Genomic DNA, 24,271 nt, shown 5'->3' with positions numbered 1-24,271 from the left:
AAACAGTTGTACCATTTTACATTCCTGCTGGCAATGTATGAAGGTTCCAATTTCTCTACATCCTTGCCAATGTTTGTTATTGCCTGTCTTTATTATTATATTCATCCTAGTGAGTGTGAAGTGGTTTTGATTCGCGTTTCTCTAATAACCAAGGACACTGAACATCTTTTCCTGGGATTATTGGCCATCTGTATATCTCCTTTGGAAGAATGTCTATTCATATCCTTTGCCCATTTTTCAATTGGGTCATTTATCTTTTTACTTATTGAGTAGTAAGAGTTCTTTATGTACTCTAGGTATAAGTCTTTCATCAGATATATGATTTACAAATATTTTCTCCTATTCTGTGGGTTATCTTCTTACTTTCTTGGTGGTGTGTGTCCTTCATCAAATCTGTAATTTTGATGAAGTCCAGTTTATCCATTTCATCGTTGTTGCTTGTGTTTTTGGTGTCGGATCTAAGAAAACCCTTGCCTAATCCAAGGTCATGAATATTTACACTGGTTTTCCTCTGAACGTTGTAGATCTTATACTTAGGTATTGGATCCATAATAAGTTAATTCTGGTATGTGGTTTGAGGTAGGAATCTAACTTCACTCTTGGAAAAATAGCTTTTAAGACTCACTTTTCTATATGAACAAACCAAGTGTATGAAGAATGCTGTTTTACCATTTCCACCCCCACGTATACAAATTATACAGTGTTGATGCAGAACGTGAACTTCTAAATGTGCTAATCCCTAAACCCACTATCTTTTAAACTTTGTGTTCTGCTCCACCTCTTCTGTGAGCCCCTCCCACTTTAGTTTAAGCAACATTTGTATTTTGGAGATGGTCCTTCAGAGAATCTACCTTGCCATAATGTGGGAAACAAAAACTTCTTAGAGAGCCTTTTTCAACATAAAATAGTCCAACAGTCTCAATAACTGTTAGAAAATGCAATTTCCCTTTACAGTAGGCATTTTTCTAACCTTATAAAGAGGCTTTATGCTTACATATGCAAGGGACATTTCAGAATGCAAAAAGTTTAAAAGACAACTCTGAACATATTTCTTACGTACAAAGTTGAATTCAGGGAGAAGATGTGGTGAAATTGTTGAAGAGCCTATCTTACCTCTCTTGATTCTGCCATCGCGCGCGAGGCAGCCATGAGGTGGCACACTGGTCACAAAGATGGGCAGTTCACCACTCTTACTTCCTCTGCCCCCAGCCACGGTCATTCCAAGGGATTCGTGGGGTTCCTTCTTTACAGTAATGTGCTTTTCTTGGCATGTAACACACTGGGTAAGATCCTAAATCATGAGAGGAAAAATTTATTGAATATATTTGTTGGAATGAATAATATACAACTTAAACTAATGTAAAAGCTTATGCAGCAACTGTAAGTCATTTTTCTAATCACTTACTATAGAACTGAAAGTAATACACAGCTCATCATATGTACAAACACTACACTGATCACTATGGAATCAATGTCAAACTTTGGACTACCGTATTTTCATGTGGCTTATGGAACTGAAACAATTCGGGACTGTTGACATGCGAGGTTAAAGTTAAATATGCACATCAATCGTACAGTTACCTTAAAAGCCAAGATATGATCAATTCTATAAACGTAAATAATGCATTTGAGTTTTTAAGAGTCTGAATGTGAGCCAATTACATTTTCTTCCATCTTTCTCCCCTAATTCTTCAAAAGAAAAGTAGACAGAGTAGTACAAGATAATTATATTAATGTTACTAACAATATCAACAATGGAAATATGTGAATTATATTTACAGAATTATAACATTTCCTTTAGTGGCATAAATTCAAAGAGTTGACATGGACATATCTGTTAACCAGGTCCTGGAATTCCAAGCCATGTGCCCTTCCCTGGTCCTGGAATCCCTGTACGCCTGAAATTTTATCAAGGGAACTATCTATAATAACAGCAAAGCATTTCTAGCAAATGTTATGACCTAGTCGAAAACTTGTAAATGTCTTAAGGCAGTCTCCTATCTAAAGGTATGAAATCTATGTTAGTATCCTTCAAAATGGAGCAAAACCATTTTGTTATGAAGACAAGTCATGCAAACTCAACCTTGAGTATATTTTCTTCAGCGTCTCAGCTCTCAGGTATTTCATCCTTGAAGGGCAGGGATTTTATTCTTCTGCTGGCTGAGATGTATGCATTTTTTTCCTCAGGAAACAAACCTAACTTCAGTGATTATACTGGGTAAGCTTCAAGGAAACTTCTCAGGGTTTAACACCATATGAATGTTTATCTAAGCAGCTACTTAGAAGCTTAGCAGTAGACTAATATATATATTTTAATTTTTAACAATCATAACCACCTGAACAGGTTGTTTTGGTGAATTTGTGTACTGGCTTTCCCTAGAGACCTTTATTATTCTAAATCAGATTTGATATAACAAATGCAAGAGTAAACAGCTAAATTAACACTTAAAAGTACATTTCATGTGGTTGTTCCAACTAACAAGGTTTGCAGAGTACCTAGAATAAGAATAAATTCTGCTGAATTTATTTACAGTGCTCTGCTATGTAAAACATTGTCCCATAAAATTAAAGAGAATTAGCAGAGTTAAAAGAGAAAAATATATGTGCCCTAAACAAACGAAATGAAGTAAGCAGAGTTATCTAGATGAACGTGCAAATAATTAAATACAGTTTTAAAAATTGTCTTATGTCTTAAATTTATAATGTTGTCAGATACCCACATCTCAAATTATTATAGGATTCAATGACATAAAAGATTCAATAATCAACTTTTGGCTTACGCTACAATTCTTTAAACAAGGACAAGCTATCTGAAACAATTCCTATTAAAAATTCCTGTTCAAAACACTAAACCCTTTTACACAGCCATCATTATAAAGGCAAAATTATAGGTTTCCCTCATCTATTTTGGTTTTTTGTTCAGAAATGAGAACAAAGTATGTGGTTATAATTTTATATAAGTATTAACTAAACCAAAGACCAGTGACAAGTCTGGACTTAAGCTCAGAAAACCAGATAAACCTGATGGGACAAAAATACTCATGTCTTCAAGCAATGCTTTCTTATGTACCAGTGACATTCCAAAGGTAATTACTTTCTCAAATACTGTACTTACATAAGAAGCCATTTTAGTGCATAGGAAACTTCTATGGTTTTGAAGCAGACCAATGAATAAGTTTTTGTTTGGTAAAGCAATTTAATTTTACTTAAGGAAAGTGACTTTGAAAGCTCACATTTAGCTTATATTTTCACATAGTTGGGTGAATGTCATTGTTGAAAATATCCTGGCCAACCAGAAGTTGATTCAAGCAAAGAATCAAATGAGACTTTCAAGCAGGGCTAAACAAACAGAAACTTTTTTCTGGAAGATCAAACACTTCCCATTAGTCACCTGGCAGAGAGACCTTCTTCACTAAGAAACCGTGCCCGCTGTCTGAGGAACTGAGACAACAGAGTCCCTCTCCAAGGCAGCAAAACATGCACATTTCACATCCTCAACACCCATGTTCACCTTCTCCAACAGAATAACAGCCTTCATTTAAATTTTACCGGCTTGTAACAGTGATCCTTTGAGGGTGGATAAATTAAAACGCACAAACAAAACACCTCACCTTATGTGAGCTGGGTCTGCTGTAATACAGCGGCTGCGCTTGCTGCTGGCTGCTGCTCTGAGTTCCTGCTTCTCGGATAGTGTTACCAGGCTGGGGTTTCCCTGGTCTACCAATTGTTAAATTCACCCTTTCTCCACTAGCCTGAGAAAACACACACATTACCGCCAGTCATTAATGATACTTCCCACTGTAAAAATTACAGGCAGCATAATTTCCAACGCACTTATCATTATAGCAGAGCCTTGCCTGGGTCGTGACTGTCAGCACCTGGTGGTGGGGAGGAAGGGGGCTCATTTCATGAGTTAATATTTTAAAACTTCTGCAGGTGAATCACATACACATAGCTCTTGGATATGCCCTCCCCAACCCCACCTCCAAAATAACCATGGCAAAGCAGGAAAACTGCCTGTGTTCTCATCTCCCCTTGATTTCTTGAAGGGTATCTTTTAAAAAATGCTTTTAAGAGGACAGAAAGATAAATCCCTTTATATTTTGTTAATGGGTGTGTAAATTGGTAAGACATTTTCCAAAGACAATTTGGCAGAATTTATCAAATTAAAAATAAACATTTTACAATTAAAAAAAACAAATTTCTTTGCCCTTTCAGTAATGGCCTTGGCACTGAGAGGGAGACAGCAAAGGAAAAAGGATAGAAAGTAAGAACTCGTTCAAAACTTAATTAAATTCCATTGTGACTTGAAATAAATTTGATGGTGGCTACTCTGGAAGTAATAATCAATGGAACTATGCACAGCTTTGTTTCTGCTTGCAACAGGTTTGAGTCAAAATAGGACATCAGCTTAAACAGTCCTGAAAAGAATGATTACAGAGATCCTGTGCAACAAGTCTTCAAATACACACACACACCCCGCATGTGTTTGACACACACATGTCCTTACGTGTTATTATGGCAAATTACTTTAGAGGTTTATGATTATTTTAAATTTAGAGGTCTATTATCTATAGATCTATTATTTTAAACATAGATTCACATCTAGTATATTTTAAAAATACTTTGTAACTTAATAAGTTATTTTATCTTTGCTTTTAATGTACAGGCCTAATTTATTTGATGCTGACTCTTGGTCAGGACCACAATTCCCAATTTTATTATTATTCCTATGGGAAAATAGGATACCCTACTTTCAAGGAATTGTGGTAGAAAGAGGGAAACTCCTTCATAACTATAGTCAATAATGTTAAGAAATTACTCTATTTTTAGTTCTTAAATTGGAAAATAAGTGATAACCAACTTTAAGGCACCAGTGAAAATCATCTTCTTATTCAAGCATTTTATTACACTAAAATAGCTTCAGAAAAGTTCTTTAAAATAACTGAAAGAACAGTTAATATATAGCCAAACTTCCAAAACAGAGTCTGGGGACTTGACCTAAAGGATAAATAACAAAGTAGAATGTTTAGAATCCTGGTATTTATAATTCTGACACTTCAGATTATTAGATCACAGTGTGAAGTGGTGAGACACTCCCTCTGTGACTTCAATGTACAGGATCATCTTCATCCTGCTTAACATCTGATAACTACCAAATACTTCACACAGTATTTCAACTTTATGGACAACCCCAGTTTACGCAAACCTTAAACAGAAACAAATCAGTGACCTTCCTAAATTGCTTAAAAGACAAAATTCTTTGCATGTGATGGAAGTGAGCATTTAGGTTTTAAATGATGAACCAACATTTGCATTTAGGCTAACTTTAAACAGACTGCACATTTAATATTCCAGGGTTTCAAACACAGCAAAAGAGTTGTGTTAAAGTCAAGATTTTTTAAAATGCAGGATGCTCAAATCACAATACCCAAGATTCATAAATAAGTAGCATGCCTTGTTGCCGGGTATGTAAATTAGTACGGTCTGATCTTTCCAGAAGGAAATTTAGCAAAATGTCTTAAATTTTAAAACAAAACAAAAGTTATAGAACACAACATGCCTACTACAGAGCTATTAAAAATCATGATGTGAGTGTCTATACTTATTATCATGTTAAGAAATCCACAACATACTGTTGATGTAAAAAAAAGTTGCAAACTCAGAATTTACAAGATGTGTGCATATGTTAAGTATTTGTGTAAATATGTATCTATCTATCTATCTGTGGACAAACATGTAAAAAGTGTTTGTAATGATGTTCTCCAAAACATTAACGTTGACATCTTGAGGCATTTAGATTGAGTGTGATTTTAACTTCTTTCTTTATTTTGTCTTTATGATTCTCTTTCTGAGACACTGAGTACATATTTTTATAGACCCCCCCCAAAAAAATATGACTTTTTCCTCCCACAAAGTAACCAAAGTAACTTAAATTGACCAACTTCAGTTTTCTATACTTTGGGGAAAATATGATGAAACATATCATAACTATCTGGATTATAAAAATCCAAAAACACAATACATTATTGTGAAAAATTTTAATGCATTTTCTACCTGTGTATGTACATTTTTCACATTTTGGTTAGAAATTTAGTGAGGACCATCTACTTAGGAATTAGAGTATTTTAACATTGCCTGAAATATACCTAGTTAATCTATTTCTTTGCATCTTACTGATCATCCACTCAGCTCTCCTGTTTCTTTAACAAATCCCATGACTGGATTAACTTTTTTCTTTTTTCTCCCCCTTCTCCTCCCACCAACCCTGGCCCTTACATGATGAACTAATCCTTACTGGTGCAGCTGCTGGCTGGTATCCACAGGTAAAAGTCCAAATGCTGCCTCTGATTTCAAGAAATGTTGAGGTACCCAATTTCTTTAAATCTCAAGTCTATGAACTGAGACCAATAACTGAGTCTCCCCTCAATGCAATATGGCTATGTGTGTGTTTCCATAAGGCTACACTGAACCAAAAAGTTAAAAAAAAAGGAGTAAGTTATAGAGGACTGAGACTTGGGTTTTCTCATAGTCTTAGATATTTATTGTTATTTGATTCTGTGCACACGTTTTTAGTGACTATCAACCTACCTTAATTCCTGATGCTCAACTATACTAATGATTGGTTCCCTTTAGAGTGTTTTGTTGTGCTTACTTTAAAAAAAAAAAATGGCATTTTTGTTTTACCCTGATCTCTGTAGGAGATACCCATATTGGGGTTAATGCCACGGCATGCTACAGAACCTGAAATCTTCTCTGGGAAATTTTCTAATTTATCTGGTTTACTGCTCTTACTGAAAACATGGTTTTCCTATGATAATAACTATCCTTACTTTCTCCACAGGGATACTGTGAGGAGAAATGTGATGATGTGTTTGAAATGCTTTAAATTCCTTAAAGGAAAAAAAAGCATTATAGACATAAGAGTTATTCTTAATAAAAAACAACTTTCCCTCTATTTTTATGGATCCTGAAGTGGAAAAGGAAAGTTAAAAGATGAGGTTAAGTCACAACCTTGGTAATCACGGCTCCTTGGAGCCTTACCTTTCTCATGTGTTAAATGTGCACAACACCATCTGTTATGTCTGGTACTAGATGGAGCCAAGGGAGCAAACAAGAAATGCATGTGAATCTTTAGAGACTTCACTCTATAAATAGCCAGCCTAAAGTTCATGGAACACAGTGCTTAGAAAAATATTCTATCTATAATGAAGTTATACCTCTATGGATTTTGAAGAATTTAAATAGCTATGCTTGATTTTTCCAATGAAATATGAAATGTGCCCTAGACTTTTATGTTATTGGCCAATGAAAACAAATATGGTAACAAAGGCCAAGCATCTGGAATGCATGTCTCAAGTGTACCTGAATGATCTGGGCGGCAAGCTCAGGAGTCCCATGCTTGAGGTCATGCCCATTGATGGCAAGCACGCGATCATTGCTGCTGAGCCTCCCATCCTGTGCAGCAAGCCCCCCTTCCAACAGGTCAAGAATGAAAACTCCTGGCTCATCTGTCCTTCGTACAAGTTTGATGCCAAGCTGTTCACCAGAGTCTCGTTTATGAAGAACCACATGGAAAATCTCTTCTCGGAGACAGTTCCCATCAGAAAGACTATGCGCTCGGTTACCAAAGCGTCTCTCTCGAAGCACAGTGAGCTGCAGGGTACTGCAGGGCTGCGAAAGGACAGCTCTGGCATAGTTGTGGGACACATTGCTAATATCATAGTTGTTGACCTAAAAAAAAAAAAAAAAAAAAAAAGAATTCTGACCAAAGTGTGAACATCTTTTCCCCCCAAATAACATTTCCCAAGGAAACTAACATTGTGAAAATGATATACAATCATTATTTACAAAGAAATCCACTCTAAAGACAAAGTACAGAGTTCCTAAAGTTAACTTACAATTATTAGCACTAGGTAGAGAATAGTAGTTAGGATCACAGGGTTTTGACAGTCTTGAATTAGCATCCTTGGTTCTGCTGTGTACTAGCTGGATAACCTCGGCAATTATAGAACTTGTTTGTGTTTCCTCAGGTGTAAAATGTGTTACAAGTGTGGGATTGAAATAAAGGTAGGAAGAAAAAAATACACTCTATGTATATGGGGAAACAGGAGAAATTACTAAATTCTAATGTTTTACATATAAAAACAGCAAAACTTACCTTTATATAATTCAGGTTCCACACTGCCACAATTTTCCCAGTTTTAAATTTATGAATAAGAACAATGGAGTGCAAATCAACAGAAATAAAACTGATACCTGAAGAATCTGGTCTCCAGCAAGGAGTCTTCCGTCCCTGGCAATTATCCCATCCCGATAGACTTCCTGGATAACGATGTTAATCAGTGGTGTTTCGTTGCCACCCACAATGCTAATTCCTAACTGAATATAAGGATTAGATCGGTGAATTTCAATCGTGGTGATTTCGCCTTCTGGTAAACTAGGTGGCTGTTGTGTGGCTGCTGAGTTAAAAATGAGAGAGGAAAACAGATGGAAAGAAAATGAGTATTTTATATTTTGATGTTCTTCGGGTAAATAAATCATCTTATGTTAATAGATGATTAAAAATATCGATATGTTAAGATTATCTAAACATTTCCTCTTCCAAAGGCGATCAGTATATAACCAACAAATAGCTACTATATATCAGATCACTAGGGAAGACACAATGATGTGATAAAGAAATATTAAAAGGTCATCTTGTCCTAACTGATAAGAGAAAGTCTGAATTATTAAACAAGTGTAAACATGCAAGGCAGTTTAAGGAAAAGACTAATTAACTCTGTGGTATGTAATCACCACAGATGTTGAGAGTCATCATATCAGCTCTAAGAAGAGGTGGGTCTGGAGCCTTAGGAAATGGGAAAAGTTACAGCTCTGGCAGGGAAAATTTGAAATGTTTAGTAAAATTTGGAATCTGTAAGAGAAAATCATATTTAAAAGTAAATGCCTAGGGCCAACTACGAAGTATTCCCAAGATCTAGGACTAGAGGCTTTCTGTTCACTCCTGGTGGGTTATACAGTCAGATTAGTGGCTGAGAGCAGAGGATTGCAGTAGTCACAAGTGTGGCCTCAGAGACAGATAAACATCCAGCCATTTCTTGGCAGTGTGAGCCTGATTAATCTCTCAAGGCTCAGTTTTTTCACCATTAAAAAAAAATCTCCTAAAATTGTTACAAGCATTATTCATCAGTTAATTTATGTAAAGTGCTTGGCACAGAGCCTGACACAGAGTAAGTACTTAATCTGAGGTATTGTTTTTGTCATTCTTGATGTTATTGATTTTTTAGTCAAGAAGCAACAAACTTCTGAACACAGGAGCAAACAAGCAGCAGCATGTTAATGACTAGTGAATTCACAAACTAAAACAGAAGAGGGGTGGGAGGAGCACCTTCCCCCGGGGTAAGGCTCATGCTCTGTTTCTAAAATGCCAGCTGTTTGACTTACAGACTTAAAAGGGTGATTTTTGTGGTATGTGAATTATATCTCAATAAAATTATTTTTTTAAAGAGGAAAAATGCAGCCCGGCTAGGTGTGGCTCAGCAGTTGAGCATCAACCTAGGATCCAAATCATGGCCCGATTCCTGATCAAGGTACATGCCTGGGTTGCGGGCTCGATCCCCAGTCAGGGGCGTGCAGGAGGCAGCTGATCAATGACTCTCTCATCATTGATGTTACTCTCTCTCTCTCCCTCTCCCTTCCTCTCTCTGAAATCAATAAAGATATATTTTAAAAAAATAAAATAAAGAAGAAAAATGCATGTTGGGAAAACCGGAAGGAGTAGCAGGAAAGAAGCAAATGTCTGATTTGAAAACATAAAAAAACAGAAAAAGGAAGAGGTGACTAGCACATACTATCGGCAGTGGCGCTCTCCTCGAAGGCAGGGTTGTCCAGGCCAGGCTCCTCAGTCCAGGCAGGAAGAGAGGCTGAGGCCAAGTTCTGCTCAGCGGGCACTGCGCCTGTCGCTGAGCAGTCCGTTTCGGGTGATGGGGCACCTGGGGGATCTAGTATAGTGGTTCCATTTTCATTCTCAATCTCTGTCTGAGTTTTACTGGTTTTCCTTCTCTCTAGGACAACTCTCCGATGAGAAGCTCCAGGGCATCTAGAAAGAACATCAGGTGATTTCCAGATTATTTGAAAGGGGGAAAAAGTGATTAATGGCTTGTACCACAACAAAAGAATGGCAGTGGCTTCTATGCACAAAGCACCTAGAGGTACCCACAACAGTACATAATTTCACTCGAATTAAGTTCTTACCACCCCATGCAGCAAATTTAAAACAAGGCATCGGCATAAATAATGGTTTGGTATATATCTCAAAGAATACGTCAATAAAAAATGTATTCAGGTATACACTAGTACCAGAAACTTGTGTCTATATTGCAGGAATTATTCTGAAATCCTGAGTACAACCCTTTTCTACAGGTTAAACGGCTTAGCCACAGAAGTGGAAATCAGCATTCTTCTTCCTCATCAAGCCCTTAAGGTCTTAGACCTTCAGTGCCAATACGCCTCTACATTCTCACGGCCAATGTTACACATTCACTCATTAATGAATATCAATATATTTGAAGCTTTACTACTTGTAGGAAAGCATAGCAAAGGCCCAAATAACTTTATAATAGACATGGAAGGAAATAAAGAAAACATATCTCCTAGTTTGTAAAATTAGAACTGCAATAGTGGAATTACAGACATTCTATGTAAGTTTAAAATATATTCCAGTGAGGCTCAGTTGGTTGAGCATCACCCATGCACCAGGAGGTCACCAGTTCAATTCCCAGTCAGGGCACATGCCTGGGTTGTGGGCGAGATCCCCAGTACGGGGTGTGCAGAAGGCAGTCGATGTTTCTATCTCTCTCTCCCTTCCTCTCTCTCTAAAATAAAAAAACCAAAACATTTAATATATATATATATTACTTATATATATGAAATATATAATCTATAATAAAAATATTTAATATATACGTATATGTACACACACACACATATTCCAAGTACTTGGGAAACTTACGTAAGCACCAAGAAATAGGAACTATTAACTTGCTTATTTTTATTTATTTAAGCAGACAAAAGGGCATATAGGTGCTTGTTTAAACATTTCAATAATGTTTCACACACATATTAGAAATGTTTTTTCCATATGACCCCTTGACTGGACAACATGACTAATGCCCAGTGTGAAAGGGGATTAGTGAAGGAGAGCTAGGCACACATTCCTAGAGCCCAACACAACTCAGACACCACGTACTTCCATGTTGGGGTAAGAAGTACAGAAAGGCAACAGTTTTATGTCTAGGTTCATAGATCTTCATTCAATGACAATATTTTTAAAAAATGTAACATTTCAATAAAAATTAAATATAGGATTAAATTCAATTAAAATGGAAAGCTATCCCTTAAGTATAATAGCAATAAATTTTCCTTCATAAATTGAAGATTTAAGTCCTAGATTTCAAGTTCTTGAAGAGGATCATTAGGAAGTTTCTTTAGTCAGCTTTCTCTCACTGCTTATTTTCTCCTCCCCTTGTTAAGAAAGAGACAACAGATTTTCCTTACTGCATCACTGTGCAGCACTCCAGGGAATATTCCTACAAGGACCTGACACACAATTTTGAAAATTATATCACTGAAAAAATTATTTTTGTAAGTAGATTTAATTAGAAATGCATTTTTAAAATATTTTATTCACTAAAAAATCTGAGACAAAAACTGGATTATAAAAAATATTTGTGACTAAATAGGTAAAGATTTAATTCTCAAAATGTGTATCATACACAAATATATACATGGGAAATAGCTAGTCTTTAATGGAAAACATGGACTAGGAGAGGGAAATACAAACAGAATGTGAACACTGGGAATTAGCCTAGCTAAAAACAAAAACATCCTACAAACTAAATAATTACAAAGTCTATCTTATAGTTGTTAAACATGGCAAAAATAAATTTTAAAAAGAAAACATAAAGTTGTCAGAGAGGTAAAGAAACAAGTATACTTAAATTCCCAATGGGATAGCAAATTGCTAATAGGAACTAAAAAATGATACTTTAAAATATCATGTGAAAATATGAAAGAATGATCTTAGTCAGCACTGGAAGAAGGTTACAGAGAGAACCATTGGGAATACCCATATTTAAACAAGATGGACCAGATGAGTAGACTGTGGTAGAACAACTAGACAAGAGGAGACAATGAGAGAAAAACTTCAAAGTTATCAAGGGAGACAAGAGTGTCACCAAAGAAAAAGTGGTCAATAACGCAAATATCACTCAAAGGACAAAGAAGATAAAGACCAAAAAGCATTCATTTGATTAAGCAATGAAAAAGTCATAGTGACCATAGAAGGAACACTTTTGGTGATGAGGGCAAAAACCCAAACTATAATACAGCATTTCTGCTACTGCAATACAAGCATCTACAAAAACTGCACACTAAGAATTACAGGGCTTAAGTGAGTAAGAGGACTGGGAAAGATCATTCAAAACTCATGTGCTTGGGAATGGGAATGGCTGCTAATGGGGATGAGGTTTCTTTTGGGGGCGTTGAAAATGTTCTGAAATTAGGTTGTGATGATGGCTGAATACTTCTGTGAAAATACTAAAAACCAATATGTGAATTTTATGGTAGGTGAACTATATTTCAATAAAGCCTTTTTTTTAAAAAAGACTATAGGGATGAGCAGGTGTAGGCAGAGAAAAGCTCATGACCAGACAGCCGGCTCAGAGTCCTTATTCCTAAAATTTGCAAACACCTGAACCTGAAAGAAAAAGGGAAAACCCCAACACTTGTTGCATGTCTAATTTGTGCCAGTCAATGTGTAAAACCCGTTATATACAATATTTTATTAAATTCTCACACTCACTCTATTATCCCCATTTTACAAATGGGAAACTTGAAACTCAACTAAGGCAACATCACATAGTTGTTAATTTGCAGAGCCAAAGTCCAAACACACTCAAATCTGATTTCAAAGACGTTTCCTCTTTCCACTGTGTCATACTAAATTCATTCTTATGGAGTTCTTTTTCTAGGCCTTAGGGAAAAATAAATTGAATTTGTTCCAGAAACTTGTACCCAGAAACACAATTACAGAATGTAAGAATAAGAAAGGGCCTTAATGATCATTAAAAAACAAACCAAAATCACAAATAACAACAAAACCCATGCATCTTCTTAAATGCAGTACTTAACAATAATAGCAGAAACAGCAATTGGCATTGGGGGACATAACTCGGATTATTCAAGTAGGTAACAGTGTAGCAGGAGGCTGGTGTAGAGGATATTACAAATGAATAAAAACAATAGAAAAGAAATGCATGCTACATTTAATTAGATCAAGGTAGACATGTGCTCATACAATGCAGATGGAAGTGGAGCTCTGAGATAATGGGTTGCACTTAAAAAGGGCAACGGAGGCAGTGTGAACTGCCACAGGCTAGGCTGTACCTTCCTAGGGAGGGAGCTCTATTGCAGCCATGTTTTTTAATTTTCTTAAATAAAACCAAAAGGCTCTTGCAGCAAGCAGAGCCAAACTGAGGGACTTTCCCTTTCCTGCTGAAGGTTATACTTCCATTCCCATTAGTCTGGCTCTCCTTATGGAGAAAAAATTACATAAAACTTATGATATAGTGGCATCATCCCTGATATAACAATGATTCACATTAGGAAGCATACAGTGAGTGTAACAGAATACACTCTCCTATTAGCAGCAGATTAGTATTAGTGTCAGTGGTGGGGCAGCAGAAGTAAAATAAAATGATGCATGGTTAGAAGTAAAATAAAACATGATGCATAGTAAATGTCAGCACAATGACATGACAAGTACTTAATGAAACTAAAAGAATATGAGCATCTTAGAAACAAGCAAAATGATTAAAAGTTATAGATTAAAATATGCAAAAATCAATTCAAGTGACCAGTGGAAATGGTAGATTAAGGGTATCTGAAAAGCCTCTCCTTCAAAAAGCAATGCGAACACTGGCAAAAATTGTCAGACCCAACTACATCTGAGCTCTTGAAATTAGCCAAAGTTCTGTAGCAATTCCAGATTGCATTTATTCAAGAAAAATGGCTGAATCTCAGTAAAAACAGTGAGCTCTATGGCATTTAAACTTCCCCTGTTCCCATCCCCATCTCCCCAGCTCCACAGAAACCTGGAAAGGCAATCGCCCACAATCACAATTGAAAAAAGAGTTTGGCTGCTCTTGGAAGGGTAGACGGGCATACTTTCAAAGCCCCATTTCTAGAAAATTGTCATTAATTGACCTGTTGGTTCCCTGGAAGACCCCACTTGCAAGGATGTCTTTAGCCTGACTTGGAGCTCACTCAATACAATCAACCTTTACACTAGGAGCATTTGGTAGGAAAAGTAAAATCAGAAGCAGTTGTTTAAGGTTGTGGCTGCCTGAGGTGGGCAAACAAAAAGCTAATCAAAAAGTTTATATATATATATATATATATATATAAAAGCTAGGGAAAGAAATGTCCATAGGGGTTCTGATATGTCCAGGCTGTGTGCATGCATAGGAAACTGAGAAGACACTAAGCTCTCACTTCTGGCTAATAATGACATTCTGTGAAAACTGGATATGAAGGCTAAGGAGGAAATGTCTATTGCCTGAGTGTTGAAGGTGTGCTCCACCATAAACACAGAGTCCCTCAGGAAGACTATGAAATTTATTGGTTACAGGCATTTAAGGAATTCTCTGTCCAACCATTAGCTGACCAGTAAGCTGAGCAAAGATTTTGCAGAATGTTTAGAAATTCATTGAACAACCAAACAAACAAATAGCAAAAACAAATCCTGAAAAGGAAGAAGAATCTGATTTCCAGAGTTTCTACACTACATTATTTAAAATGTCCAGTGGTCAATAAAAAGTTAAAAACCATGCAAAGAAACAATTAAGTATGGCCCATACACAGAAAATTGGCAGTCAAGAGAAACTGTCCCCAAGGAAGCCCAGACATTGGCCTTACCACCAGACAATGACTTAAATCAAATATTATAAAAGCGTTCAAAGAACAAAGAAACCCTGTCTAAAACAACTAAAGGAAAACATGAAAACGTTTTACCAAATAAAAATATCAATAAAGAAATATAAGTTACAATAAAAAACCAAATAGAAATTCTGTATTCAAAAAACACAATAAATAAAATGAAGAACTCACAGTAGATTTGAACAGGCAGAAGAAAGAATTGGTGAACTTGAAGTTAGGTCAATTGAGATTATCAGTCTGAGGAACAGAAAGAAAAGAATAAAAAAAAATGGATAGAGCTTCAAGAACCTGTGGGACACTATAAAAAATATTACATATGTATAATGGGAGTCCCACAAGGAGTCAGAGAGAAAGGGGCAGAAAGAATATTTGAACACAAAATGACACAAATCTTCCCAAATACGAGAATTCTGAAAGCACGAGAGAAGTATTTCATTACATAGAAGTGATCCTTAATAAGATTGACAGCTGATTTCTCTTCAGAAACCATAGAAGCAGAAGGCCGTGGATGACATCTTCAAACTGCTGGGGGGGGGGTGGTGGGGAGAACCCACAAGACTCTCAACCATAAAGTCTATATCCAGCAAAACTATCTTTCAAAAAACAGAACTGAAGACATTCCCAGATAAACAAAAAACAAAGAGATTGCTGCTATCAGATCTGCTGTACAAGAAATACTAAAGTCTTTCAGGCTGATACGAAAAGGCTTTAGACAGTAGCTCAATCCATATGAAGAAATAAAGAGCACTGATAAAGGTCACTACATAAATATAAAAAACAGCATAAAAGTGTTTTTTTTGTTTGTTTGTTTATAGCTCCCTTTTTTTGTCCTATTTGGTTTAAAAGACAACCACACAACGTAATAATTATAATTCTGTTTTGATAGGTATGTAATGCATACAAATGTAATTTGTGTAACAGCACAAAAGAGGGGGGGAAGGAATGGAGCTATATATGAGCTTTTGTATACCAGTAAAATTAAATTGGTATTAATCTGAATTAGATTGTCATAAATTACGAAGTTAATTGTAATCCCCAGCACAACCACTAAGAAAACAATTCAAAAAAATATATATGGCCCTGGCTGCTATGGCTCAGTTGGAGCATTGTCCCGTACACCAAAAGGTGGCGGGTTTAACTCCCAGTGAGGGCAGGTGTGGGAGGCAACCAACTGATGTTTCCCTTGCACATTGTTGTTTCTCTTTCTCTCTCTCTCCTTCTCTCTGGAATCAATTTTAAAAAATGTATATATATGAACAGAAATGACAAAGGAATTGAAATGGCATACTAGAAAATATCTATTTAACACAAAAGAGGGGAAAAATGGAAGAATAGAGAAACATAGAAATGAGATATAGAAACAAAGAGCAAAGTGGCAGACATAAATCTTACCTTATCAGTAATTACATCAAATATAAACAAACACTCCCATCAAAAGTCAGTGATTGGCAGAACAGATTAAAAAGAAAACATGACCAACAATATGCTGTCTACGAGAGACACATTTCAGACTCAAAGACACAAATAGGTGAAAATTAAAAGGAAAAACAAAGATACACCATGCAACTAATCTTTTTTCTTTTTGTTAAAAAGAGTAGGTGGGCATACTAATTTCAGACACAATAGACTTTAAGACAAAAGTTATTTCTAGCGACAAGAACATTTTACAATGATGAAAGGTTCAATTTATCAAGAAGTTATGACAACTAAAAACATAACCACAACATACCCTCAAAGTAGATGAAGCAAAATTACAGAATTAAAGGGAAAAATAAACAATTCAACAACAGTAGTCTAAGACTTCAATACCCTGCTTTTAATAATGGATACAACAAGTAGGTATAAAAACAAGAATAGACTTTAATAACATTATAAATCAATAGATGTAATAGACATCTATAGAATACTCCACCCATCAAGAGTGGAATCCACATTCTTCTGTAGCATACATGAATCATTTTCCAGGGCAGACCATGTGCTAGGCCATAATAAAATGGAAAGAACTGAGTCATACATAGCATGTTCTCCAGTCACAATTAATTAAAAATGTATCAAAGACCAAAATGTAAGAGCTAAAACTATAAAAGTCATAGAAAAAAACACAGGTGTAAATCTTCGTGACTTTGGAGTAGGCAATGGTTTCTTAGATGTGCCACCAAAAACAAAAGCAAACAAAGAAAAAAATACGTTGAACTTCATAAAAATTAAACTTGTTTGTCCTTAAAAGGGCATAGGAGAGTGAAAAGACAATAGACAGAATGAGAGAAAATATTTGCAAATCATGTATGTAATAAGGGTCTATAACAAGAATATACATAGAATGCTTACAACTGACAAAAACACAACAATGCATTATAAAAATGGACTAATAATTTTGCGCATCTGTTCATGTGCTTCTTGGACATTCAAATATCATCTTTGGAGAAATACCTATTCAAATCCTTTGCCCACTTAAAAGTGAATGACTTGAGCCCTGGCTGGTGTTGCTCAGTGGTTAGAGTGTTGGCCCAAGCACCTAAGGGTCATGGGTTCAATTCCCAGTCAAGGGCATGTAACTGGGTTGCAGATTCAAGTCTCAGCCCAGGTCAGGGTACATGCAGGAGGCAACCAATCAATGTGTCTTTCTCACATCGATGCTTTTTGCTCTCTCTCTCCCCCCTCCCCCACCTTTATACTCTCTAAAAATCAATTGAAAAAATATCCTCATCTGAGGATTAACAAAAAAAACAACAACCACCTAAAAATTGAATGACTTGGCTTTTTATTAATTTAAGAATTCTGTATATATTCTGAATACTAGACTCTTATCAGATACATGATTTGCAAATACGTATATCTTCTTTTTACATTATATATGAGAAAATAATGCTGGTAAAAATGTGCCAGACTCAAACTTTCCTCCAAGCTAAAACGTGAATTTAAAAAAGCAATCTTGCCTCAGCCTACCCTGACCCGTAAAGGCTTCAAAACCATTCGATGAGCCCTGGCTGGTATGGCTTAGTGGATAGAGTGTTGGTCTGTGCTCTGAAGGGTCTCGAGTTCGATTCCCAGTCAAGGACACGTACCTGGGTTGCAGGTTCATCCCTGGCCCCAGTCAGAGCATGTGCAGGAGGCAACCAATCAATGTGTCTCTCTCACATCCATGTATCTTTTTTTCTCTCTGCCGCCCCCATCCCTTCCTCCCTTCTACTCTCTCTAAAAATCAATGGACAAATATCCTCGAGTGAGGATAACAAAAAACAAACACACACCACCATTCGATGGCCTAGGAAAGGTCTCAGCATAGAAAAAGACTTCTTTAAAGATTTTTTCTATATTGTACACACTTTTTTTTTTTTTTTTTAATATATCTTTATTGATTTCAGAGAGAGGAAAGGAGAGGGACAGGGAGAGATAGAAACATCAATGATGAGAGAGTCATTGATCGAGCCCGCAACCTGGGCATGTGCCCTGACCGGGAATCGAACCTCGATTGCCTGGATCCCAGGTAGACGCTCAACCGCTGAGCCACGCCCGCCCGGGCTGTACATACTTTTTTACTATACTGTTAAATTGTAAGCTTTTTAAGAGTCTCATATTTCACCAGCAAAAATATTAATAGGTATAAAATGGTACCTCCTCACTGTAGTTTTTATATTCATGTTTTTGATAAGTACTAATGTTACATACTGTTCCACACAACTTGTTTATTTATTGTGTCTCTTGTATTCTATTTGTCCATTTACTTATTGATGCCTTGGTATTTTTTAGTCAAGTTTTTGTTTCAACAACCTTTCTATAAAACTTAGAGTCAGTTCTCTTTCTTTCATATTTTTTACTTACCTGTTTTTAAGATGTGCCTCCAGATCACAGCGCTGCATTACATCTTGGCACACTGAAGAAAATGGACAGAATACTAATAATTTGTCCAGAAGTTTATGAACTAGAATACTAGACTTCTTACACAACTTAAAGTGAAGTCTTTTGCGGTCCAATGGACAGAAATCTTTCTCTTGTAAGAAATTTCTGAGGCACTTGCAGCAGAATGTGTGTCCACAGGGGGTATCTAGTGGCTGCAATAGGGGCTGAAGGCAAATATGGCAGACCAGGTCGTCATCCACTTCATTCTGGTAATTATACAAGTGATTTTCTCTTGTCCAGTGCTGCTGACCACATTCAAAACACAGAGGATTGAAGGAGGAGGAGGAGGTGTGTTCCACAGATACCATCTCATCACTTGTCGTTCCCATTTTGAATCAACTAAAGCAGTTTTTATATCTTCATACATTAGATTTCCACTTCCACTTCAGGTATGGTTTCCTTTAATAGACGTGATGTATTTGACTAAAACCAAGGGTTTCTAGATAAACAAACCAAACCAAAAAAAAAAAATTAATATCCATCAAGAGAAGCTAAAAGTATTAATATAATATTACCAGTTAACTTCTTTTTTAGTAAACTATTTAGGTCATGTTGGACTTATAGAAAAGATGGCAAAGTAGAATGTCAACTGTAATTAAAAAATATTATAAAATAAAATTTCAAAAATAGTAAAAGAATTTAAAAATTAAAAAAGAAATCACAAAATTTAGAACAGGTAACAAATTAGTCATAAAACATAAAAATGAAATTAATTTGCTAGTTGGCTAAGAATAAGTTACACTGCCAAGTTCTCAGTGGAAAAGAAATTATGATTAAAAGCAAAGATGCCAGCCCTAGTTGGTTTGGCTCAGTGGTCAGAGCGTTGGCCCACAGACTACAGGGTCCCAGGTTCGATTCTGACCAAGGGCACGTACCTCAGCTGCAGGCTCGATCCGGCCCTGGTGGGGGCATGTGCGGGAGGCAACCAATCGATGTGTCTCTCTCACATCAATGTTTCTCTCTCTCTGAAAAGCAACGGAAAAAATATCCTCAGGTGAGGATTAAAAAAAAAGCAAAGATGTCATATAATATATGATGTGACATAAGAAACAATCAATTTGTTTTACTAACTGAAATCTTCAAATACTTTACTGTTCAATGATTGCTTTAAAGCCAATTAATATACACAGTATGCTGATAATGTAATTTGAGGTATACTATATAATACATTTGCACTGGCAATCCCGGTCATGGTTCTTTGCTTCTGACTGATTTTATGCATTTATAAGGCTAAACCAAAGATTGCATCTTTGAAAATGTAGTTTCCAGGATAATTCAGTATATGTTTAAAAAATGATCTTTGCTCTACACTATGTTTGGGGAGAAATGAATTTCAAAATATGTATGATTTGAATATTCTCTCTATATGTAACACAAATTATACAAAAATAAATCTGCATAGCATATATAAACGTCTGTGCAAACTTCATAAAATATGACACTATTTAACTGCTTTAAAAGAAAAAAACCTTCTGTAATTCAATTAAACAGACATGTTATAAATCTCAATTCCATCTCATATTATTCCACGCTTCCATTTGTTCGGCTTGCTCAGAGCAGCAGCAGAGTGTGTGCGCGCACACACACGTATCCTTTCCAACACAAGACTCTTAAAACAGCCTACCCTAGTTTAGTGCAGGCCTAGCGAGGAATGCTCCCCTCAGATATGGGTTTCCAGATTCCTGCTGCTGCAGCACTGGGGGTTAAAAAGTAAACTCTAAAGGCAGCAGCTGTCTCTGTTCACTCTTCTGTAAATATTTACAGTGTCTAGTATGTGCCAAACACTGAACAAGGGTAGGGAAGTAGGGACAGGATAGTTAAGCAAACCCATTATTAAAATGCAATGTAATAAGTACTCTGAGAAAGTTATGTACAGGATGCTATGGGGATACAGAGAAAGGGGAGGAGAACTGGCACCTAACTCAGTTTGGCTTTGTGGCCGGAAATACTTTCAAAAGGGGAAAAAATATGGACTGCTGAGTTGTGACAGGAAGGATTAACCCGAGAGAAAAATGGACAAAGGCACCTCAATGCTAAGTCACAGGCGAATGAGAGTGCAAGTATATCCAGGGAACATGGAGCAGATCACGACCTACGACCTCCAAGGCAAAGAAAATGTACTTGGGGCAGAGTAATTCTGATTCAGTGTCCCTGAACCAAGGACAGAAAAATAGGACACCATGGTCATGCCACTAGCACTTGTTTCAATATTAAAATTCTCCTCCAATCACATGTATTTTCTATTTTATTTACTTGGCATATTTACTAGAAAAACAACATTAATATTTTAACAGATTTAGCAAGAACTACCGTGAATTATGATGGGATGGGACAGGATTCAGATGGGATTGCTGACGTCAGATAAATTGTGTGTTTTAAAAAACTACTTAATATAATGACAATAAGAGCAGCCTGTGATCTAGACTCCTACCAGTGCCAACATTAAGAGAGCAGACACTCCTTGTATTTTGTAACTCATGGGGATTCTTCCTTACTGTCTGAGTATTGTTAACTTTTCAAACATCAGTGCAAGGTATGTGAGATTAAGGACAGAAATATCATTTATCTCAGGCAGACTGCTGCTTCAACCCAGGTATTTAACACAGAAGTTTACAGACGCTTGCTTTCTACTCAATTAGCAAGAAAAGTCATATATCCTTTGCTCTTCTTTGTTTGTGACAGTGGTTATTCTAATTTTTCTTTTCCTCAAGAAAATATACTGCAATTCTAGCCTCCACATAATAACTAAGAAAGTATTTCTCTTAAGACTATTATGTTTTAGCTGTTTTCTAAATCTCTAAATAACTTAGTTCTTTGATTATTTTCATTTTATCACAAAATCTTTCCAAGAGGAAAAAGAACATGTTCCCATTTAAAATACCAAATGACAACTGCATGATCTCCAGCCCTGAAATGCCTGTTACTCCAAAACAAACATTAAATGAAAAATTATCATGGGTAGATCACTAACATGTGCATATAAATATGGATTGAGGACTTGCAAGACCATATAGCATAAATAGTTAAGAGCATATCCTAGTGGCTCAGTCAGTCTGCAAGGATTCAAATCCTCCCTCTGTCACTTACTAGCTTTGTGACCTTACTTAATTTGTTTCCTTCTCATCTGTGAAATAGGAGTAATAATAAATGTGTGTGTGTGCGTACCGTGCCTGACATATAATAGGTGCTATATAAGTGTTAGCTATTATTACTGTTACTATAAAGAAACAAAAGTTTAGACAGATTTTGATTTGCCCCAAGCAATACAACTTATAATTACTTGGTAAGAGAAAAGGAAGATAAATCCAGTCCTTTCTTGCTTCAAAATAGCAGAATAGTAAATTATGTAATTATAGGAATGAGGTAAGGTATTCCATGAAAGCCTTGGAGTGTGAGTTTTGTTAAGGACAAAAGTAGCCTGTCCCTGGTTTTCCAATCCTCAGTCCCACATCCTATTCCCCATCCAGGCAGATGACTTTATTTCCACTTTGTGTGCAAGTCATAACACCTTACACTATTTCTCACACTGTGTAGTCCTCCACTTGAGTCCCTCTTTAAGAGCTGGACATGCCACAGGGGAGAAGTTCAATAAATGTTGAATGACCAAGTGGGTGACAATATGCTTGCTCACTCTTGGTAAGTTTAAGTGACCAGAAATACATCTGTGTAAATAGAAGGATATGCCCATGTTTATTTAATTTTGATTTCAGATATTCTATGCACACAATTAGAAATATTAAAATACAAGTAAATAATAGTCTTAAACAGTTTCCAAAATATAAAATGTAGCACAATATGTATCTTTACAAACTACATTATCTGTTTAGCTAATATCCCAGGAATAGTAAAGACATGGAAACTAATAAATTGGCTGGGAACATTACAATACATTTTAAATAATATCTTGAAATAAAGCCAGTGCAATGGAAAGGGAGTTATAAGACATGATTTACTACCTAACTCCAGTTATGATTAACATGCTTGCTCTTCCTGGAGTATGGTGTAAGAATACCTGAGTACATCATAAAGGCTCTCAGAAAGAATTATGGTTTTCACAATTAATTTGCCCACTCCAAAACTATATATTATTCGATTATTTCTCTTGATGTCATGTTTGATTCAGATTGAAAGAGTCCTCACTGGCCCTAACTTAGGAGATCTGGCTCAGGAAAAAAGATTAGCAAATTATTGCTACCAAAGTATGGTTAGATGGGAAACATCCTTTGATTTCTCAATGCCAAGAGTCTAAGAATACCCTCTCCTCTTGTGCTCTTCCTGATAAATTCCTACTCACTCCTTAAGTCTTAGTACAATTTCTACCTCTTCTGTCTAACACTATCTGCCTCCTTCCTACTCTTGGGTCCACCTCTCTTATCTTAGTCTCCTGCTGGTCTTTACACATACCTGCATTTCAGCAACTACAACATTTGCATGCTTCCTTACTATCTTTTCATCTCTTTTAGGGTAAAGATAACAGTGTCTATCTTATCTATTCTATTCCCAGTTCTTGGCACATATTATGCACTAAAAAAAATTGTTCTCAGGTTCATTTTCCATACAAATGACTGTAAACCTACTTTTGTCCCACCCTGTATAAATATATAAGCCACCCTGTATAAATATACAAGAGAAAACGAAGCACATTTATTTGTGGCACTGCAAAGCAGTCAACATATTGGACCCTGCCTATGATTACAAAGAATAACATATGACTCCCTTTAATCTTCAAAAGTCTGAGAAAAAAATATTTGATGAAATCAGCACAAGAAAATTGTATCACATTATGTTCATATCAGCTTTGATAGCTGCCTTTGCATAAAGCAGTGGCTGTCAAACTTTACATCTAAGGATTCCTTTATCTACTCTGGACAAGCTTGGCAGTTTCTTAAAAAAACTAACATGCAACTACAACACAATTCAGCAACCAAATTCCTGAGTATTTATCCCAGAGAAATGAAAATTTATGGTCTAAAACCTGTACAGCTATATTTGTAATGACAAAACTCAAAACAACTCAGATGTCCTTCAACAGGTGAAATGTTTTTAAAAACTATGATACATCCATACTGTGGAATACTACTCAGCAATAAAAAGGAACAAACTATGGATACACATAAAAACCTGCATGAATGACTCTCCAGAGAATTATGCTGAGTGAAAAAGCCAGTTCTAAAAGGTTGCATACGCTAAGGGAAATAAGCCAGTCAGAGAAAGACAAGTATCACACGATCCCACTCATATGGGAAATACAATGAACAAAATAAACTGACGAACAAAATAGATCCAGAGACATAGAAGCATGGAACAGACTGAGGGATCTCCGAGGGAGGGTGGGGGTGGGGAAGGGGGTGGGGAGAGATTAATCAAAGAA

At 36.2% G+C, this 24,271-nt stretch overlaps 1 protein-coding gene across 5 annotated transcripts in view; it reads right to left on the bottom strand.

Annotated features, from left to right (window-relative positions):
- LNX2 (ligand of numb-protein X 2) overlaps positions 1-24,271 on the bottom strand; it is a 69,952-nt gene that overhangs the window by 7,489 nt on the left and 38,192 nt on the right. For 4 of the 5 annotated variants that reach the window (XM_087814437.1, XM_087814436.1, XM_087814439.1 and 1 more), the window contains 6 exons: positions 18,823-19,339; positions 9,855-10,102; positions 8,260-8,462; positions 7,366-7,734; positions 3,612-3,752; positions 1,114-1,291 (listed from right to left, as the gene is read on the bottom strand). In XM_087814437.1, coding sequence (XP_087670563.1) covers positions 1,114-1,291; positions 3,612-3,752; positions 7,366-7,734; positions 8,260-8,462; positions 9,855-10,102; positions 18,823-19,229 — 1,546 coding nt within the window. In that variant the 5' untranslated portion in view covers positions 19,230-19,339. The remainder of the gene's footprint in view (positions 1-1,113; positions 1,292-3,611; positions 3,753-7,365; positions 7,735-8,259; positions 8,463-9,854; positions 10,103-18,822; positions 19,340-24,271) is intronic. The other variant, XM_087814440.1, reaches the window with a different exon arrangement.

Source organism: Miniopterus natalensis, chromosome 2, assembly GCF_054644295.1.
Source record: "Miniopterus natalensis isolate mMinNat1 chromosome 2, mMinNat1.hap1, whole genome shotgun sequence".
Classification (NCBI taxonomy): domain Eukaryota; kingdom Metazoa; phylum Chordata; class Mammalia; order Chiroptera; family Miniopteridae; genus Miniopterus; species Miniopterus natalensis.
Note: the sequence above shows the minus strand (reverse complement) of the source record. Positions and strands in the feature narration are given on the sequence as shown.